Genomic DNA, 20,755 nt, shown 5'->3' with positions numbered 1-20,755 from the left:
AAATTCTTTTCCACCCTTCACTGGTTACAATATAATATTAAAAAAATCAGTTAAAACACGTTACACCAAAAGAAGGGGGGGTCCTAAAAATGATATCTCTCAGCTGACAAAGGCCAGGGCAAAGAGACTCATCTTCAGCACACAATGAAAGCAATAAAATGAAGGTGCAGATGTGCCTTTATGGAGAGGGAATTCTACAGCTTATTTATTTATTTATATCCCACCCTTCCTCCCAGCAGCAGCCCAGGGTGGCAAACAAAAGCATTAAAAACACTTTAAAACATCATAAAAACAGACTTTAAAATACATTAAAACAAAACACCTTTAAAAACATTTTTTTAAAAGAGCTTTGAAAACATCTTTAAAAAAAGGTTAAAAACATATTGTTTAAAAAAAGGTTTAAAAAACATATTAAAAAGCAATTCCAACACAGACGCAGACTGGGATAAAGTCTCAACTTAAAAGGCTTGTTGAAAGAGGAAGGTCTTCAATAGGCACCTAAAAGATAACAGCTTACGAGTTACTGCAGAGAATCACCTGTCCCAGGCTGCCACCCTCCAACTTCCAACAGCAGTGGAACTACTGAGAGGGCCCTCTCTGCCAGTCTTAACACCCAAGATGGAACTAGGCACACAGAAGGCAGCTTGAGACTGTCTAAGGTCACCAGAGGCACGGAACAGGTTTAGCTCTAAACTTGATGATGTACCTACATGCACCCATTCCCTTTTCTATAGAAGAGAATGGCTGCCATAAAGGGAACCAGTAATGTGTGGCACTTCAGGCCACTGCTGTGATGAGGGCAAAGTCTGCCCTCCACCCTTCACGCTGGCTGGATTAGCCACCAACAACATAAATATCATGGGGAGAGGGATGCAACCACACCTCTAAGAGGTCCTCAAAAATGTAAGTTGTCTCTATGCATGTATGCATGACAACTGCCGGCAATGTGCTAGTTATGTTTATGCCATTTACGTGCATGCAGGGAACTGTTTGCATACATGGGGGAGAGGGGGCTTCCACCCCCTTGTAGGCAAAGGTGTTTCACCTCTGTAGATATTTACATGACTTTTGAAGTAGCCTGATCCAATGAGGCTGCTGCACCACAAGACTTGAGGTAAACATACACACTTCTCTGGATTGCAGAAAAGCACAAAAAACAAGCTTTAAAATATAACATAAAGAAACAGGGACCTTTTGCTGTTGCATTTCCCAAGGATGTATTAGCATATATTTCAGCTTGGATCAACAGACGGGCCACCACCACTGAGTCTCGACAAGCTGAGACCTGCAAAGCTTCAACCAAGCAGGGGGCTTCTGTGCAGCAATCAGTGAGATTGGACGTACACAGCTGCAGATTCCTGGTCAAGCGTACTGTCACTCTGGAAACATTCTGAAACACAATTTGATGGCTAGTAATAAATTTACAAAGCATCACAAAGCAGTTTTCAAACACAGCTTGCTAGAAAAGCAACCTTGAACATCAATCAACATCTCTTCTTCTGCCAATTGCATGGAGAAGATGGAAGAGTAATACTTAAGTAGAGTGCAAGCACCACAGAAAGTGTGTTTAGTATTGCAATGCTAGTGGGAAAACACATTTATATTTGCAAAGTGCTGTAGTTCTCTAACAACCACAGGAAGATATAGTATTCTGCATGGGATTAAGTTAGATATACTTTAGTTCTTAGTATAATAAGCCCTTTAATTGTAACAGAAGTATATTTTTGATGGTTTTTAAATTCTTGCACCAATTTCTTCTCCCCTTGCTGATTTTAATTTGATTTTATGACGCTGTGTCTATGATGGCTTTTAGACTTTTTTGGTGTCAATTCATAGTTTATTGTTGGTTTTATTGTTTTTAAATTTTTGATTGCATATTGTATTGTTTGTAAACCACCCAGAGGACATAGTTGGTGGATGATATATAAATGTAAGAAACAAATAAAATGTCACCCAAGTGGGGGGTAGGAACTATAGGAGCCTCTTATGGCAGTCAGCGACAGGCTAATCCAATAGCTGAGAAACTTACAAAATTATGGTTAAAAGAGGTACTTTACACTTAAGATATTTAAGCAGCAATGACAGGGTAGGTTCAGTTTGTTTGTTTTACTAACCCCTTGATATGTGACATTCAAACTCCAGTCACCAGTTTTGTTTCTTCCACTACAGTCTGCTAGGGGCAACATCCCTAGAAAAGAGCAAAGACCAATATGAATACTTTCAGATTTACTCTTACCTCTCACTTAGGCTGCAATACAGTACATGTCAACTCAGAAGTAAGTTCCATTAAATTCAATGGGACTTACTCCCGGGTAAGTGTGTATTGGATTGCAGCCTTAGTCACTACAAGAGGTAGTAAAAATAACAGATCATCTTACCAGCAGAAAAATTCATGTACTCCCTAGTAATCTTTGAGATAGAAAGTGGTCCCTCAATTTCTATCATCTTTGAATACATGCAATTTGGAAAAAATGTCAAAAGAAATCTTACCTGTTTCACTGTCTGCCACAGCAATAGAGAAAATATCTGCTGGACTGCTGGCCAAAGAAGCAGTGACTACGGTCCCAGACATGTAGATAAAGGAGGGACGAAAACCTACAAATAGAAATCAGTATTTGCATTCACACCATAAAGAAATGTTATCAATGTCTGTACTTTTCCACATTTCATTTTCATGTGACCTCACTTTTTACAATCTCCATCTCCAAAGCATAAATATATATCCCTATAACTTAGAATAACCACTCACATATCTGATGAAGTGGACAGTGGGGTTTTTTATGTGTAACTAAAGAAGTGCCTCTATTAAATGCCTTCACTAATTGAGGGAGAAATTAAATTCTACTTATTTGCTTTGGCAAAGAATAATAGGTACATTTTTTAAAAATCACTTGCATCCGAATAAGTCATACTTAAGAGTAGACCCATTCAGATCAATGTGGACTAATTTAAGTCAATTAATTTCAGTGGGTCTACTCTGATTATGACTTTGTTGGATACAACCCTTTGTTAGCAGTTTTTAAATGGATGGATAAATCCAGCTTGATTATTGGTAGCTCACTGAAGAATTTTTGAAAAATAAACTTCATACAATGCATTTCTCCACCACCCCAAAACTACCTTTCCTCACATGCAGAAGCCTGAGGCTGCAATCTCATAAACCAGCTTGGTGTCCTCCAGATGTTTTGGACTACAACTCCCATCAGATCTGGCCGGCATGGCTATATGATTCCAGAGCGCATAGAGCGCATGGAAGCATGCTGGCTGAGGCCAAAGCAGTTGTAGTCCAAAACATCTGGACAGCACCAGGTTGGCAAAGGCTGCTATATACACTTACTTGGGAGTAAATACCATTGAGCTCAATAAGACTTACTTCTAAACAGGAATGTGTATAGGATTATGCTCTAAATTTGTTCGGGATACCAAACTCCATAAACGGCAAAACTCGAAGAAATATACCATGTTTAATAGACAATGGGCAAAGTCCCCTAGGAAAACATGTTATGCAAGTATAACTGGCATGTAAGCGGCAGTATTAAGTACATGAAATCATAAATCCCAAACCTAGAAAGCTCCCTGATAAGGCTCCTATGCTTTTCACAGCCGTGTGGCAGCCAGAAACAAAACAGGTGAAGCCCATGATAGCGATGTAATGAAGGGGCATATCTGCACCTGTTGGAATTCTGCCTGTCACACAGCTATTAAAGGCACAGGAGAAAGGGAGACAAGGGGCCCATTCACCACAATGCACACTCCTTTTTCCTACCCCGGCGCCACCCACCGGTATTCCCATCCTGCGCTCGGGCCCTGAAAAGAACCATCAGCCCCCAAAGGAGCCGCCGGACGAACATAGCAAGGCAAAACCGCCGCTAAGACGAGCCCCTGAGCGCTTCAGCCGCCATCTTGCCAGTAGCCTCCCTCGGTTGCTGTGGAAACGACTGGGAGGAACTACCTCACGTTGCTTGCTCTAAAGAATAAAAGGCCTGCCACCTTTCCAAAAACAAGCCCAAAGTGCTTCACTACATTGACAGCAAAGGCTAAGGTGAGGCACCGCTGTATATGTTAGGGACAAGAAATAGAAAAGAGCATAACCCTACTGTTAATCTCCCCCATGTGCTGTCTGAGTGGTATGCTCCATATTAAGGCAAACTTTAGCGTTCTCATCATTCCTCTTTGCAAAAAGGAACCCAGTGGGATATTAACCTAAATTCAATTAGCCAGCCGGGTTAAGGGCTCCATCAGTTGGACTGCTGATTGGCTAGCTGCTGTGTCTGTCTTAAAGCAACTCCTCTCGGAATTGGGGCAAGGTTAACTGTTGAGCCAGTTTAAAAGTGATAGAGATTCGTGGGATCAGCAGTGTGTTAAGCATGCAAAGAATTCGTGTCCTGTGAGGAGTTTCCTAAAACCTCTCAGGACTCTTAACAAACTACCGTTCCCAGGATTATTTGGGGGAAGCCAGGACTGATTGAAGTGGTATAAGAGTGCTTTAAATGTAAGGCATGGACACCTTGAAGATTAATGGATTTGTTATGGCAAAAACTTTTGTGGACTTGAGTCATCAGAAACATTAAGGCTGCAGTGTTGTAACTGGACCAGGTTTTCTGGGCCTGGGGGTAAACCCCATTAAATTTCATATGGCTTATCTCTTAGGTAGCAGGCTAAGTTCAAGGTTCTGTTTTTGGTGTACAAAGCCCTATACAGCTTGGGCCCAGGATTGTCTTACCCCTTATATACCCAGTCGATCACTGCGCTCTGCAGGTGAGGGCCTCTTGCAGATAACCATCTTATCCGGAGGTCCTTTCTGCACAACATAGGAAGTGGATCTTTAGTGTAGTGGCACCTACCCTTTGGAATCCCCTCCCCTAAAACGTTAGACAGGCACCATCTCTATTGTCTTTCTTGAGCCTGCTGAAGATCTTCCTCTTCCAATAAGCCTTTTAAGTAGAGACATTTATCCCAGACAGTGCATCTGTGTTGGAACTGCTTTTTAAGCTTTTTTTAAAAAAATGATTTAAAATACGTTTTATTTCAATATATTTTTAAGCCTGTTTTAGGATGTCTTAGAGTGTTTTTAGTATTTTTGTTTGCTGCCCTGGGCTCCTACTGGGAGGAATTTAATAAATAAATAAATAAATCTCTGAGGGGACATGCATAGCATTGCACTGTCTTATCCTCACTTGATAGGTATTACTACTATAGTTAAATGGGCATAGTATTGCGGCATAAAATATCTTTCCACAGTCCTATCCGTTGCAGCTTTAATCCATTCATTTAGTTGATCTGTCAAATAACAGTGCAATCCTATGCACATTTACTTACGAATTAGCCCCAATTTAACTGAGGGGGACTTACTTCCAAGGAAACAAATTGGATTGAGCTGGAAATGCCATAGCCCTGATACGATCAATGCTCCAGCTGGGAAGTGTTGCTGTCAGAAGGGCAGAAGTCCAGAATGTGGTGGAGATTTAAATATTACCCCCTCTCATCCTGTTTATGAATTTCTTCCTATGAAGCTTCTCAAAGCGATTTCACAATACAATATATATATATATATATATATAAAACAATTCCATAAATAAAAACAAAACCCATTACATATGCAAAAACAGTTAAAAGCCATTATATCTCAAAACAGTTAATTACATACATAAAAACAATTTCAAATCCAGTACAAATACAAACTGGGATAAAAAACTTCACTTAGAAGCCTTGTTGAAAGAGGAAAGTCTTCAACTGATGCCGAAAATACAATAGAGACAGGACCTAGACTGGTGTGAAATGGGAGAGAGTTCCTCTGCTGCCACTCTATAGGCCTGATTCCAGCATCCTGTGGAAGTGGAACAGACCTTCTGGTAAGATGGTATTTGCAAGGTGCCCTCTCAGTAGGGCAGGGGTGAGACAATCTTTTAGGTATAACCAAAAAAAAATTCTGATTTATATCCTCCTTGAGATGCCTTCTAGCTAAGAATGACCTATGAACAAGTTTATTGTCACTAAATAAAGTTTCTACACCTACTGCAATCTCAAGAATGTTATTGTAGCCCCCCAAAGATTCAGTAAATTGATAACTTTCTCTGCAAGGCTGAAGGAAAATAAACCTTTGAGCTCTTACCTTACACCACCCATTTCTTACCAAGATGTGCATGTACCTGTTCAACCATGACAGTTTTGTAACCCCATGCAAAGCTTACTCCCTACGAGTCCAAAATCTATAGGTGTTAATTTATAATCAGGACCCCAGCCCCAGTACAAATACCTCTATAATGTCACCTTGACAGCAGTGAGGTGATCGATATCTACAAATACACATTTTTCTCAATGTTGCTATTCTTTAAAAATAGGTCCACCTTCTCACTTCCTGAGGAAAGAATGTTGCTGAGGAACTGCTTAAAGTGGACCCAAACAAACCATTCCACAGCACCTTAATGACTAACAGGTTAACAGTGCAACTCCATGCATCCCTGCTTGGAATTAAGTCTACTGTGCTAAGTGGGGTTTATTCCCAGGTAAATGTGCATAGGAGGATTGCAGCCTTATTGTGGTGGGAACATTTGTGAATCAGAGCCCCCAACATCATTAAAGCCTCTACCACAATAGAGCTGCAATCCTTTGTATGTATGGGAAAGTTCTGCAGACAGGTGGGCTACCACCTTCTTGCTGAAGCTAAGCGGGTCTGGGTATGGTCAGTGCCTGGATGGGAGACTGTTGGGAAACACATATATGCTGCCTTGGGTTCCGTAATGGGGACAAGATGGGATGTAAAAATAATTTAATGAATTTGGTTGTACTTAGGTGTAGGATGCAGTGGGACTTACATTTGTGTAAACATGAATAGGATTCCATTGGAAATCCATTAGCCTTTAATGCAGGAATAGGGAACTAGATCTGGCCAGTGGGTGGGATCCAGAACTAATTTGGTCTACAGGCCAGAGGCTCCCTCTCCCTGATTTAAGGTGTCCGAGGACTCTTCTGTGTTCGCTCTAAGGCCACGTTCACACCATACATTTATTCCACAATTCCCAGGGTGGTTTAACAATCAATCCCTCTTCCCAGGGAACTCTGAAGTTGTAGCTCTATGAGGGAAATAGGAGCCTCCTAACCACTCTCAACACCTTCACAAACTGTCCTTCCCAGGATTCTTTGGGGGGGAAGCCATGACGGTTTAAAGTGGAATAATAATGGAATAAATGTATGGCATGAATGTGGCCTAAGGCCACATCTGCACAACTGTAGTTTGTTAAGGGTGCTGAGAGTGGTTAGGATTCCTTTCAGAGAGCTACAGATGGTTAAACCACTCCAAAAATTGTAGCTCTGTGAGGGTCGTGACTACTTTCAGCACCCTCAACAAACTACAGCTCCCAGGATTCTTTGGTGAAAGTGATGACTGTTAAAGTGGTGTAATACTGCTTTGCATGTAAGGTTAAGATGTGGCCTAATATCCATCTGGAACTTATTGGAGTTTACTGTAAGTGTCAAATTCCTATTTAATTTGCTTTTTAAAATTATTCTTAGCATAACTCTCCTAACTCAATAGCAGAACAGAGACAAAAAATAATGTATGCCTGCAACTGATACAGCTGACTCAAGACAGCTGTGAAAAGTGTTTTCTGTCCATAATATCCTTTTAAAAAGTATGCGGATGGGTGGATTGGGGAAGAGAAACAGAAGAGAAGCTTGAAATAATCAGAGCTTTGTTCTGAAAGATTAAGTTTCACTTGCCCGACCTCCCTCAAAGGCTGGGTCAATGTTTAGCTCACGGTGTAGTGCATGGCTGGTGGAGGATATATCCAGCCGGCTTCAACCAGTAAAGCAGGATGTCCTTCCCATCCACCTCCTGACCCATATGAAAGCAAAGTCTATTTTGCAAATCTGCCAGGAGTCTAGAGAGAGAGAGAGTTCTTTCCACATTTTCCTGGGGGCAGGAATACATTGGCATCGCTAGACTTAAAGGAGAAAAGAAATGGCCATAGATGCTGATCCCAGGATCTGCCTGGCATTCTTATACAAAAACGACCCTTTCTATTCCCTCTGCCTTTCAGACTTGCTGACAGCACCTCAGCAGGTTAAGAATAAGTTTCTCAAGGAGCAGAAGAGCCTAACAACGGTAAGGTGACCCCTTTCATTGCCTTTCCACATTCCCCAACAGAATCGCAGATGGCCTGATCTAGTTTCAACCGGCAGCTGTGGGAGTGCTCTTGGGTGCCCATTAATTGATGGAACTCACTGCTGCAAGATGTGATGATGGCCGCAAGCTGAGATGTCTTTAATAGGGGGTAGGCAACTTCATGGAGGACAGGACTATTGGTGGCTGCTAGTCTTGACAAGTAGGGGGAAAGCAGGAAGGCCAACAGTAGGAGCAGCCACAGGTAATGATAGGCGGAACCAACTCATTCTGCTTTTGTCCCCATTGTCGTCGTCCTTGCGGAGTTCTGCAAGGGCAACACTGAGGAGGAAGAGGCTGGCAGGCAGCGCCACCACCTGGACTGGGTGTAAGCAAGAAGGTAGGCAGGTGGGGGATTGGTTGACACAGATGTGTCCACAGATGCCCCACACTGGTGGGGCAGTACCCCATTTGCCCTAACAGACCAGCCTCCCGTGCCTTGCCAGTTCCAGTTTAGGGATCCAGCTAACCAGGTTCTCCTTCAGGACACTATAAGCTACAAGGGACACAAGCAAGGTATTCCACCTGCCCTGGCTTTCTTTGCCAGCGGTTGTGCATCTCCACCTCTGTTTTCAGAACACTGTTAAAACTCCACCCCCTTTTACTCCCAAACCTTGGATGTTGCAGCTCCAGCAGGTTTTACCTTGAAGTCAGCTTCACATACATGTCAGAGTTGATTGGCCATCAACACCATTGCCGCTCCAGGTGTGTCCAATGAAAACAATTTGCTGTTGGCTCAGGCAGACACAGTGATTGGCCTGCTTTGCTGTGGGCAGTCCTAATCAGCAGTGGGTAAGGGAGATGTGTCCAGCCGTGGGCAGAGTCATTTCGAAAGACACCCAGAGAAAACTGGCTGGCTGCTTTTGAAGCAACTGGTGTGTCTGCAGAGGAAGCTGAGAGCCAGGACCATCAACTGGGCTGGTTGTAGGTAGGTAAGAAAGAAAGCAGGCAGGCAGGCACTGAGGTGGTCAGGGGAGCATATCAGCCTTTATGGTCCAGCCTCCAATGCAGAGATCACAAAATGCAGCCCTCTGTGTTTCTTAGTCACGTTGCAAACTGCAGTCTGTCTTTACACCCAGACATCTGGATTGTATCATCCTTTACTGGGGTGAGAGGAGATGTGCCGAGAGGAGGCTCTATTACCTCCAACTTTTCCTAACTACTCTTTGTGAGCCATCTAGCTGTGCGCCATACATTTAAGGACATGGCTTTCCCCCAAGAATCCTGGGAACTGTAGTTTGTTAAGGGTGTTGGGAGCTGCAGTTCTGTGAGGAGTGAACTACAGGTCCCAGGATTCTTTGGGGAAAGTCATGTGCTTTAAATATGTATGGTGTGGATGTGAGGCTATTTGGAGCAATCAGACAATGCCCCTAAGAAAGGGAAAGTGGTTAACATTCTTGCCAGGACCATTAAGGAGGTCCCCAGAAGATCTCCTGTATCCATTAACCCTCTTCTGTACAGCCTGTCCCCTCCAAGCAATCCCACAACAATATACAAATCTACATCTGAGTCCCTTCAAATTAGAGCCGGCTTTGCCAACCTGGTGCCCTCCTCATGTTTTGAACTATGGCCACATTCACAGCAGACTTTTATTCCACTTTAAACAGTCGTGGCTTCCCTCAAAGTATCCTGGGAACTGCAGTTTCTTAAGAGTGCTGAGAATTGTTAGGAGACCCCATTCCCCTCACAGAGTTGCAATTCCCTGAGAGGTTTAACAATCAATCCCTCTTCCCAAGGAACTCTGGGAATTGCAGCTTTGTGAGGGGAAGAGGGATCTCAACAACTCTCAGGACTCTAACAAACTACACTTCCCAGGATTCTTTGGGGGAAGCCATTACTTTTTAAAGCGGAATAAATGCATGGTGTGAATGTGGCCTATAACTCCCATCTACCTCAGCCATCACAGCTGGGGCTGATGGGAGTTGTAGTCCAAAATATCTAGAGGAGTTTATGAGTGCAACATTGAGACTAACAACAAGGAAGCTGAGAGCCAGGACTATCCCCTGGGCTGGATGTAAGAAAGAAGGCAGGTGGGAGCAAGTTGAAGTGGTTGGGGCTATGCTGTATCTGCGCTTATGGTCCAAAATCCACTGCAGCAATCAGTGGCCCTCCAGATGTTTGTTAGACTCCAAGTTCCATCAGCCCCAGGCAGCATTTGAAATTTACAGCATTTGAAGGGCCACTAGTTTCCCATCCTTTTCTAAAGAAACTAGTTTAGAATTTAAAAATCCTTTTTGGTGCTGGGACTGTTGAAAGCAATTGGGAGTCTGAAATATTTACCAGAAACCTACTGTCTCGTCTACCTCTTTAGTTTTAAAACTTATATCCCACCCTTCATCCATAGATCCCAGGGCAGGTTAAAATAATAAAATATACAACAATAGTGTTAAAATAAATTGGAATAAATACTATATAATTATTAGAAGACTAAAGTAATGACAACAGAAGATTTATGTAACTTTAAAGTTGACAATGAGGACATCCAACTTGTAAAGAATTATCAATACCTTGGCACAGTCATTAACCAAAATGGAGACAATAGTCAAGAAATCAGAAGAAGGTTAGGACTAGGGAGGGCAGCTATGAGAGAACTAGAAAAGGTTCTCAAATGCAAAGATGTATCACTGAACACTAAAGTCAGGATCATTCAGACCATGGTATTTCCAATCTCTATGTATGGATGTGAAAGATGGACAGTGAAAAAGGCGGGTAAGAGAAAAATCAACTCATTTGAAATGTGGTGTTGGAGGAGAACTTTGCACATAACATGGACTGCGAAAAAGACTAATAATTGGGTGTTAGAACAAATGAAACCAGAACTCACTAGAAGCTAAAATGATGAAACTGAGGTTATCATACTTTGGGCATATAATGAGAAGACATGATTCACTAGAAAAGAGAATAATGCTGGGAAAAACAGAAGGGAGTAGAAAAAGAGAAAGGCCAAACAAGAGGTGGATTGATTCCCTAAAGGAAGCCACAGACCTGAACTTACAAGATCTGAACAGGGTGGTTCATGACAGATGCTCTTGGAGGTCACTGATTCATAGGGTCGCCATAAGTCGTAATCGACTTGAAGGCACATAACAAGTTATTAGAAATCATTCAGCAGTCTATCTTCTAACACATACACTCCTAGAACCTCTCTTTAATCTGTCACAGTTCCTGTGATCGCTGCAGATTGCTGACATTTAGATAGCAGAGAAGGATTCTGCTACCCAAAATAGGAGGTTCCTCTGTTGATTGCACAAGTTCTTGAAAGCATTTTCCTCCCTTTTTGTTTCCAGACTATAAAAAAACTGGAACACCAGAAGCTGAGCAGACTGAGACAACTGGAGGAGGAGAAAAAGCAATTTGGTCTGCTCATGAAAAAGAAGTTAGCCCCCAGGGTCACCATCAGGTCAGGGTCATCCATTGCCATGGAAAGAGACACCCAAAGGACATTCTCCAGCATCCAGTTTTCTTCTCTGGCTTCAAGTAAGAGCAGCTGGAAGAGCCTAGGCAGCAAGCCCAGCACCAAACCAGGAGCTGGCTTCTTTTCAACCATCAGCAGAGAGTTTCCTTCAACTCATACTCCAAACCTTTGCAAAGTAAGCTTAGTGCCCAAGGAGAATTGGTACTTTAAAATGTAGCCTTACATGCAACACCAGCCCTCCAGATGTTGGCTGGTCTCCAACTCCGAACAGCCCCAGAAGCATGGCCAATGTCCAGGGATGATGGGAGCCCAACAAAATATGCAGGGCCACAGGCTCCCCATCCCAGTTTTAAAAAGTGCTTGCCATACAAATGAAAGTACAGAAGATCCTCGCAAGTGACTATGATTACTACTTATTCCACACTTAACGTTAAAGCAGGTGCTGTACCAGGGCTGGGAAACCTTTTTCAGCCCAAGGGCCACATTCCCGGGCAATTGCCAAGGGGCCACATGGCATTGGTGGTTGGAGCAAGAGGTGTAACTCCTGCTTTTACACAGTAGGCTACATGCCAGTCGTACAAAAGGCAAACATTTCTACATACACACCCCTCTCTCGTCTCCAAGCAAGAGGCATCTTCGCAGCAAGGAAACATTTCAGCAGGCAAAATCACCCGAGGGAGTGGGGCAGGGCTGATGAGAGGTGTGGCATGGGGACAAGGGGAGTAGCCTAGGCAGAGTCCCAAGGGCCAGATGGAGAGGCTTGGAGGGCCATGTATTGTCCCTGAGGCTGAGGTTCTCCACTCGTATGTTATACAATGAGATTTAAAAATGAACTAAAGAATTCAGCATCTGTAGCTTACAATCTTTAAAAAAAAAATAGTGTACAAGACCCTCCAAATGTTGTTGGACTTCAGCTCCCATCAACCCCAGCTAGCATGACCAATGGTCAGGGACAATGAGAACTGTAGTCCTAGAAAAACTGGAGGGTCACAAGCTCCCCATTCCTGAGACAGTGGGTAGTTTGGGTCCTGGAAGGCTTTGGGTAGAAATGCACTTCCGGTTCTGCTGGTTCCAGTGCATCTCCACCTCTCTCTTCTGAAAACAGGCACACGATGCTGGCCAAACCCCACCCCTTTTTACTGTAACACCTGGTGGGAGCAGCTTGAGCGTGTTGTTTTTTTTAATTCAGCATCAAAGAGATTTGGCAACTGATTGGCAAATCAACCTGTTCCCCCTCCAGATGTGGCCACTAGTGTTTTCACAGCCTTAGGCTACGTACACACCATCCATTTAAAGCACGACACCCCCCAAAGAATCCTAGGAACTGTAGTTTGTTAAGGTCATTGGGAATTGTAGTTTGGGAGTAAACTACAGGTCCCAGGATTCTTTGGTGGGAGCAGTGTGCTTTGATTATATGGTGTGTGCACAGCCTTAGATGCAAGTCCCCATGCTCAGGCATTGATTAAGAGTGATAATCGTACTGACGTAACAAAGGGTGTACACAATTAAAAGTACAGACACACTCTCTCTCTCATGTCCTCTATTTCCATTGTGCAGATGAGGAGTGCCATTGCTTCTGTAGCCAAGACAATTTCACACAGACATGATGGAAATCTCAGATGGGTTGGGTCTGTAATGGAAAAACAACCCAAGTGGAAGAACCCCCCAAACAGCCAGAGGACTGAGTGTCCTCTCTGGCCATAAAATGTTGACTATTGTTGGGGAGGTGGATGGAAAACCAGTGGAGAGAGAGGGATGGAATGGAGTAGCTAGTACTCTGAACTCATTGGGCAACTTTGCGTACTTTCTGCTACTTTCGTTAGATGACGGGGCGTAGCTCAGTGGAAGAGCATCTGCCTTGCATGCAGAAGGTCCCAGGTTCAGTCCCTAGTGGCATCTCCAGGTAGGACTGGGAGATCCTATCTGCCTGAAATCCTGGAAAGCTGCTGCCAGTCAGTGTAGACAATACTGAGCTAGGTGATTCAATGGTCTGACTTAGCTTCCTTTGCACTTCTGAGAAATCATGCATAGGATTGCACTGTGTTATCCTCAGTTGACAGGTATTTCTGCTGCAATTAAATGGGTAGAGGATTGCCGCCTAAAAGATTTTTTTAGTGCAGTCCTATCCATTTAGAGTGGGTTATGTTTAGAATTGCAGCTTTTAGCTGATCAGTCAGCTACAAGTGGCTGGTGCTTAGAACAGGAAGCCCTACTCGCTAAAACCTTAACACTCATTGGGTAACTTTGCAACTTTACTGGATGATGTGAGGCGTCCTTCCCTGGCTCTCCCTGTCAGGTTCCTACCTGCTCGTGGTTACTGCCTGTCACTAGGCACCACCAGGGACTCCACCAGTCCGGACCGCTCTCTCTTATGGTTTCTCTCCCCGCTCTAGCACAGATCTCAACAGATCCCCCTGCTAGGCAACCACCAGTAACGTCCCAATACTAGTATTCCCAGAGACTCTGAATACTGGTATTGTTATTCTCTTCACCACTGCCACCATTTGTTACAGTTCCCCTTCAGCCTTGGTCATTACCTTACCCTCCCTTCTGGTCTGTGAAACCCCAGCCAAGGATCAGGCCTTTGGTAAACCAAATTAAGTATTTATTACAGATAACAAAGCTAACAAGATTAACAAGATTTCTTCTTAAGGCACATAAGCATATGGTTTTACTCAATACTAATCCGAACTCCACCTCCCTCCTGGCAAACAACTCTCTAAACCCCACCAAGCAACCCACTCAGTTCTCTTCTCCCCCCCAGATTCCACTCTCACTCTTCCTTTTATACATTCAGCCATTTTAAACACTCAGCCAATCATCTAGCATTCTACTGCCCATTCACTCCCCCTCCTCTTTCACTCCACTTACCATGTATCTTCTAAACAACAACACTTACCATATATACATTAATATAGGAACATCACAGATGACTCCTAGGCTAATAATGGCCTCCTCACTTAACCTAACTCACACGGCTATTGTGAGGAAAAAAATGGCACACGCTCATAACAGGGCACTCCTATGCACATTCACTCAGAAGTGAGCTTTGTTGAGTTCAATGGCATTTATTCCCAGGTGAGTTTGGAAATAAGGGTCTGGCTTGCTGGTCAGATCCAATTCTCCATCCCTGATGTATAGGATTGCAGCACAAATCACCCTGAATTCTTTTGAAGAAAGCAGGATTTGAAGGTGCACTGAAAATTCACTAACAGCCTGAATGTCTGAACTGGCCCTCTTGTTTTCCACCTGCAGGCCTCCAGTCCTTATTTCCCAGACACTGTGCCAGCAGCCACCATATACAAATGCCCACACAGCAAGAAGCGTCTAAAAAGAAGCGAAGGCTACATGCCTCTTCTTGGTCACACAATGCTGTCCACAAACTTTCACGGAACCATTGGCAAGAGGAATTAATGTTTAAAACTGAAAGGTAACCAGATGCATTCTGTCTCCATTGGCAAGATAGCACTTAGTCCCATTTGAAAGGTGGTTTAGGCTTCAATCCTGTGCAATGGGACTTCCTTTTGAAGGGGCATGTACAGGATTGCAGTCCGTTTCATGCATAATTCTGTTAATAACATGCAAATTTAGTGAGAGGTCGTGAGTAATAAGGGAAAGGAGGAGATGCTCCCATTACGACTGAATAATGTAGGCTTGTAAACAGTTACTGGCCTGGTTGCAGGTGGGTAGTAAGAATTGCTTGCTGGAAGAATATTGTATATTAAAAATAATTCAGTTCCTCAACCCTTTTCTTTTCAGGCATTTAATAGATTTCAAACAACTAACACACATGTATGCATGTTAGAAACTTCAGCCACTGATGTTAGAGTCTAGTTCAGAGCTGTTTTTTCAGAGTGTGACTCCAGTAGCTTCTGGTCCACTCTTGAATCAATTCAAAGTGCTCAGACGGGTAGCCTGGCTGCTGCTCACCTCAGCTTGACTCAGAAAGGAGCCAAGTTGCTGTCCAAAATATTGGAAATGCGGCTATTTTTCCAGGCCAACACATAATTCGTACATCACCCAGTCTGCAGTGGCTAGTGCTCACTTTGGGAGCCTCCTTTGCTGAATAGATTAACCTCCAGTTTTATTTCATTTTCACAGACTTCTAGTGTGTTTCTAGATGCAATTCAAAGAGCCAATATCTTACCTATAAAACCTTAAATGATTTGGGACCAGGATGCTTGAAGGACCACCTTCTCCCTGGTAGTCCTGACTACCCACTGCATTCAGTGTTGGAGGCTCTGCTATGCCACCACTTTCAAAAGCACAACTGGTTGGAACATGAGAAGAGCCCTTTTCTATGGAGGCATCTGACTTGTGGGCTTCCCTCACTAGAGGTTTGGTTGGTCCCCTCTCTTTTAAGCTTCCTAGCAAGCCAAGACTTTTGTTTTGTTTCAGTGACCTTTTAATGTAGGTTAAAGTCCCATCTCTGTTTTTATGCTGAATTGTTTCATACTGCTCCTGGTTTTACTATGCAATGGTAATATTTTGAACTTTTAAAAATTGTGACTTATGTATTATTATCTTCTTTGTAAGCAGATTTGAGTTTCTATTATATATTTTGGAAAGTTGTTTGTTCATTATATATTTGGATACCTCTTAAGATGTCATAACCAAATTTTGCATGATGGTTCCGAAGATCAAGGAGGAAATTTTGATCTGTTTTTGATCTACAGTTGAATCAAGATGGGGGACTAAATCTTTCAAAACTGCACTGATTTTGTTTGTTTGCTAGAATTCGAAAGCAACACCAGGTACAAGGCTGCTAGTACTGTATTTTGTAAAGAAAAGTGGAATTTAAATAAATAACTATGTTGTTAGTAGGCCAGGGGATTGTGCACTTGCTCCTACCCATCTTTTGCACATAAATCCAACACATTGGATTTTTATGTCTGTTCACCAGCTATGGTTAAGAGAATGCCAACCCTGAGTCAGGGTGCTCCTAAGCTCCAATGCAGAGCTTTAGAAGAGCCCTTAGCTAGGATTAGCACAAGTCAGACACAGTGTTGAACCACAGTACACAGGATGGGAGACAATCACATCAGAGGACCTTCCCCATGTGCCTCATCCAAGAGAGGTGTGGCCACACGGGAAAAGGCCTTTTCAGTGGTGGCCCCCAAGGAAACACATCTGGCACCATCGTTACCAGTTTTTAGGCACCAGGCAAAGGCCTTTTTATTCACTCAGGCTTTTGGTAAGTAAGCTGCCCTCTACAGTGGTGCCCATCTTTTAGTGGGTAGGGTAGGACTTGTCCTTTTTAAATTTAATGGAACAAAAACAAATCAACATAGTAAACCATCAACTGTAAACAAAACAAACAATAGCCAGTGGAGAGTCCATATCCAATTTATCACAAAGTAATCCTTAATGCACAAATTGAATGATGCATTGCATATTTATCACCAAGGACTTGTCCTTTTATTATGTTATTGAACATTTCAGATATTTTGTATTATACATTGTTTTCAATTTTCTGGTTTTACATTGTTTTTATCAGTTGTATTTTATCTTCTTGTTTTTCTTTAGTAAAAGACGAAAGATTTATACAATCTGAAGATAAACCAGAGTATAACCTGAATCCTGTTTTCTTATGAGCAGTTTATTAAGGAAAAGTTACAAAACAGTTTTTAAACAAAACAGCATTTAGCTGGCAAAGAGTAAAAGATTCAGTATAATACACAGACCTGTTAATAAATTATACAGTCTCTAGAAAGCAATGGTTCCTACTGGACTACCAAACAGAACATAAATTGTTTAGACTTGGGCTCAGGAAGCAAAGCACATGCAGGCAACCATTATTAAGAGGAGAAAAGAAACAGCATTTTGGCTGTGCTGAAATGCCCAACCTTCAAGGAAAAAACAAACAGAGAGCAAAGGCTCACTGTCAGAGATACAGGAAAGGAGGCAAGTTTGTGACTCAACACAGACACAACAGATTTTTCCTATCTCATCTTTCTTGTCCTGAGCTATTCAGGATTCCAGTGTGGAAGAATCAAACCTTTCCCAGTTCTCAAAAGAGGCAACCTCGGCATGAGCAGGATCTCCCTTTGTCAGGACCTTAATAGTTCGATAATAGACCATTCATGGTATCCAGAAACAGATACATGAGACTCAATTTCACTACTAAACATACCAAGCAGTTGTTAGGGTGCTTTAAATGGTGGCATTTAACTCCAATTGGTTAGTCTGAGTGTGCCAGTCTAAGTTTTGGCTGAGCAGGCTGTCTGTTTGGGAGAGTCTAACATACACCCAAAGCAGACGCAGTGATCACTGTTAAAAAAGGAAAACACCAATACCTAAAACTCCTTGCTAACCGTACTGAAAAGCTTAGCTCAGAGCAGTCCAGAGCCCAATGCTTCTGCAGTCTTGAAATTGGGCAGTCTTTTCTATTAATTCAAGAGGAACTCTATAGGACCAGCCTATGAGCCCTGAAATGTCAGTTCCTAAAACAAATATTAGATTTCTTTTTAAATAAATGGGGCTTTCTTTTTGGAAGGAAAGTGTCAAAGCTTAAGGAAGAAGTCTGATTTGTTCCAAATGGAGAAGTTGGTCCAAGGACATTATATGAGAGGAGTCTCGCCCTTAGGTTTACCCATGGCTGTCCTCACATCCCTGCCAGCTACAGCCACTGGTTCAAAGGCAGTTACAGATGACTTTATAACACAAGTTTCAAACTGGCATCATCATCTGTGGCTGAACAGAATGGTTGCATCTAATATTTATTCAGCTGATCCAAAACATTTAGTTCCGTAGCAGATAACAAAGGTCCCTCTTTTCCGATGTCCCATAACCATCACTAGTAGCTTCCCAGCTACAATCTGCGCTGTGAAATAGCACACGGAACTCAACAAACACTGACAATGCCATTAAACAGCCAATTTCAACTTCTTTTTCTTAGCCTTCATGACAGCTGGCAGTGAAATCTTGAATGCAGTCCTGGAATAAGACAAAAAAAAAGAATAATCGGGATTGCTGGCTGGGTTGCTAGAAGCTGGGTTCACACATAATGCTAAGCCATGGTTTGTTTTATCTATGGTTTGTTGAACAAACCAGGATCAGTCTTGCAGACAGGCAATTTAAAGGCATCCAAGTTGGTGGCCATTACTGCACTTTGTGGGAACAAATTCCATAGTTTAACCAAGTACTGTGCGAAGAAGTTATTTCTTTTGTCCTGAATCTTCCATATGTTTAGTAGGGTTATGTGGCTACAGAGGGCAGACTACTAAACATGGTCCCAGTTCCACCAACATGGTCAACACATTTCTGAGTGACATCTCTGCAACAATGAGGGCCAGCAACTTGTATCTTTTTTAAAAAACAGAGACTGAAAAACAAATTGAGCCCTACATGCGACACATTTTATTAAAAAAAAAATCTCAAGGACACTTACTCACAAGTAGTACAAATTGGACTGAAACTGCAGAATACTGTGGGGCAGAAAAAGAACAGACACGTTCAGACTGGCTGTGTTAAGGCTGCAGAAGTCAACCAAACCCCAAGAAAGCCAATCATAATAAACCTTACTTGACAAACACACAGAGCAGACATAACCGATTTCAATGAGATTTCTGTGGCAGAAGCAAGCAGCCCGGTAGTCGACATGAATAGGAGGTGGGAGGATTAGCTGGGATCTTTGCTCCTGGTCAGGCAGATATACCCACTGTAACAAATAATAACAGAGTTTCTAACTTGGGAGAAATCTGCTAGATTAAAGTAGAGGTGGAATGATGGTAGATTAGGATTTATTGGATCACTGATTGCCGGGGGGTTCCACTTCCCAATTGTTTCCACTGTAACAACACAGTAACTTCTTTCTAAGCTACGTTATTAGAACACTTGATCCACAGAAACTCAGATTTATCCTTGTACACGCAGACTGTCCCAGTGTGTGGTTAATAGGATGCAGTTGGCAATTGGCTCTACCCCTTGAGCCAGCATTTTGCATCTGGCTCCACTTTCCAAGATACTATTTCCAAGATACTCTCTGTGGCGCAGACGCAGCCGAAGCTCTGCACACGGCCGGAGTTCGATTCCAACGAAAGGAGGAAGTTGAATCTCCGGTAAAAAGGGTCGAGGTCCACGCAGCCTTCCATCCATCCGTGGTCGGTAAAATGAGTACCCGGCATATGCTGGAGTGTAAAGAAAGGCCGGGAAAGGAACTGGCAATCCCACCCCATATATATCGTCTGCCTAGTAAACGTCGCAAGACGTCACCCTAAGAGTCGGAAACAACTTGCACTACAAGTGCGGGGACACCTTTACCTTTATTGTGCCCTTGGCTCTGGTTGGTAGACCTTGGCATTTTAATTAAAAAACAAAGGTAAATCCCACAAGCCTTACATTAGCCCACTCCTGAATGAGAAGACCGCTAAAGACTAGCTTCCTGGACCATAAAATCATAGAACAGTAGAACTGGAAGGGGCCTATAAGTCCATCAGGTCCAGCCCTCTGCTCAATGCAGGAATCCAGCTTAAAGCACACCCAACAGGTGGCTGCCCAGCTGCGTCTTGAATGCCTCCAGTGTTGCAGAGCCCACCACCTCCCTAGGGAATTGGCTCCACTGTCATACTGCAGTTAGGAAGGATCAGACCAAAGTCTGGCTAGCCCAGGATTTTGTTTCCAATGGGGGCCAGTCAGATATCTCTGGAAGCTCATAAACAGTGTGTGGCTAAACCATCACTTGTGGTCTGCCTCCAGCACTGGATAATTGAAGGTACACTATCTTTGAACCTGGAGGCACCATTTAACTTTCATGGCTGATGGCCACTGATACACGTATACTCCATGAAACAAGGCCCACCTACCCAAAACGTTAGCACAAATTCTTGCCATTCACCCTCCCTGGAAAGATTTCAAAAACTGTAAATCATTAGGTTGGAAATTAATCCAAAGACCCAAAAAGTTTCAGCATCCCACCAACCAAGAAGAAAAAGAGCACTTTACAGAACATCGTATGAGTTGCAATTATGACTGTCAGCTCAGTAATAATGTCTTTATGATCTTGTTCATGGAACACCTTTGAAATAGAATTGGTTTAGAGGTGGCTGGAAAAATGGAACTCACCAACAGATACTGCAGAAGAGAGGGCATATGGGGAACTTTCAAGTAAATGCCGCCAGTAATATCACAAGCCTGGAAAACATGGTATTATCATTTTTGAAATAGCAGAAAGCCAGGAG

At 42.9% G+C, this 20,755-nt stretch overlaps 2 protein-coding genes and 1 long non-coding RNA gene across 13 annotated transcripts in view; 1 reads left to right on the top strand and 2 right to left on the bottom strand.

Moving 5' to 3' along the window:
• The window catches only part of TCTN2 (tectonic family member 2), a 23,146-nt gene extending 18,860 nt beyond the window's left edge, over window positions 1–4,286 (bottom strand). For 2 of the 9 annotated variants that reach the window (XR_009759685.1, XM_061603451.1), the window contains exons 1-4: window positions 3,767–4,068; window positions 2,491–2,595; window positions 2,115–2,188; window positions 1,192–1,390 (exon numbers count right to left, since the gene is read on the bottom strand). Coding sequence is in view for 8 of the 9 variants with exons in the window: in XM_061603451.1 (XP_061459435.1) it covers window positions 1,192–1,390; window positions 2,115–2,188; window positions 2,491–2,595; window positions 3,767–3,851 (463 nt within the window). In the remaining variant the exon portion in view is untranslated. Of the gene's footprint in view, window positions 1–1,191; window positions 1,391–2,114; window positions 2,189–2,490; window positions 2,596–3,373; window positions 3,396–3,766; window positions 4,069–4,097; window positions 4,180–4,203 lie in introns of those variants that run through there. The other 7 variants (XM_061603449.1, XM_061603448.1, XM_061603445.1 and 4 more) reach the window with 7 other exon arrangements.
• LOC133373525 (uncharacterized) lies at window positions 3,751–16,977 on the top strand. 2 transcript variants are annotated; one of them, XR_009759686.1, is made up of 4 exons: window positions 3,751–4,042; window positions 8,040–8,104; window positions 11,449–11,751; window positions 14,832–16,977. It is a non-coding gene; the product is annotated as an uncharacterized LOC133373525 (long non-coding RNA). The 2 variants fall into 2 exon arrangements; XR_009759687.1 differs by lacking the exon at window positions 3,751–4,042 and adding an exon at window positions 4,388–4,492.
• The window catches only part of GTF2H3 (general transcription factor IIH subunit 3), a 15,297-nt gene continuing 11,463 nt past the window's right edge, over window positions 16,922–20,755 (bottom strand). Inside the window, exons 10-13 of one of the 2 annotated variants that reach the window (XM_061603470.1) lie at window positions 20,640–20,708; window positions 19,101–19,236; window positions 18,967–19,003; window positions 16,922–18,512 (exon numbers count right to left, since the gene is read on the bottom strand). In XM_061603470.1, coding sequence (XP_061459454.1) covers window positions 18,443–18,512; window positions 18,967–19,003; window positions 19,101–19,236; window positions 20,640–20,708 — 312 coding nt within the window. In that variant the 3' untranslated portion in view covers window positions 16,922–18,442. The remainder of the gene's footprint in view (window positions 18,513–18,966; window positions 19,004–19,100; window positions 19,237–20,639; window positions 20,709–20,755) is intronic. The other variant, XM_061603471.1, reaches the window with a different exon arrangement.

The sequence above is a fragment of the Rhineura floridana genome, chromosome 19 (assembly GCF_030035675.1).
Source record: "Rhineura floridana isolate rRhiFlo1 chromosome 19, rRhiFlo1.hap2, whole genome shotgun sequence".
Classification (NCBI taxonomy): Eukaryota; Metazoa; Chordata; class Lepidosauria; order Squamata; family Rhineuridae; genus Rhineura; species Rhineura floridana.
The sequence above is the reverse complement of the archived record's forward strand: the minus strand, read 5'-3'. Positions and strand labels throughout refer to the sequence as shown.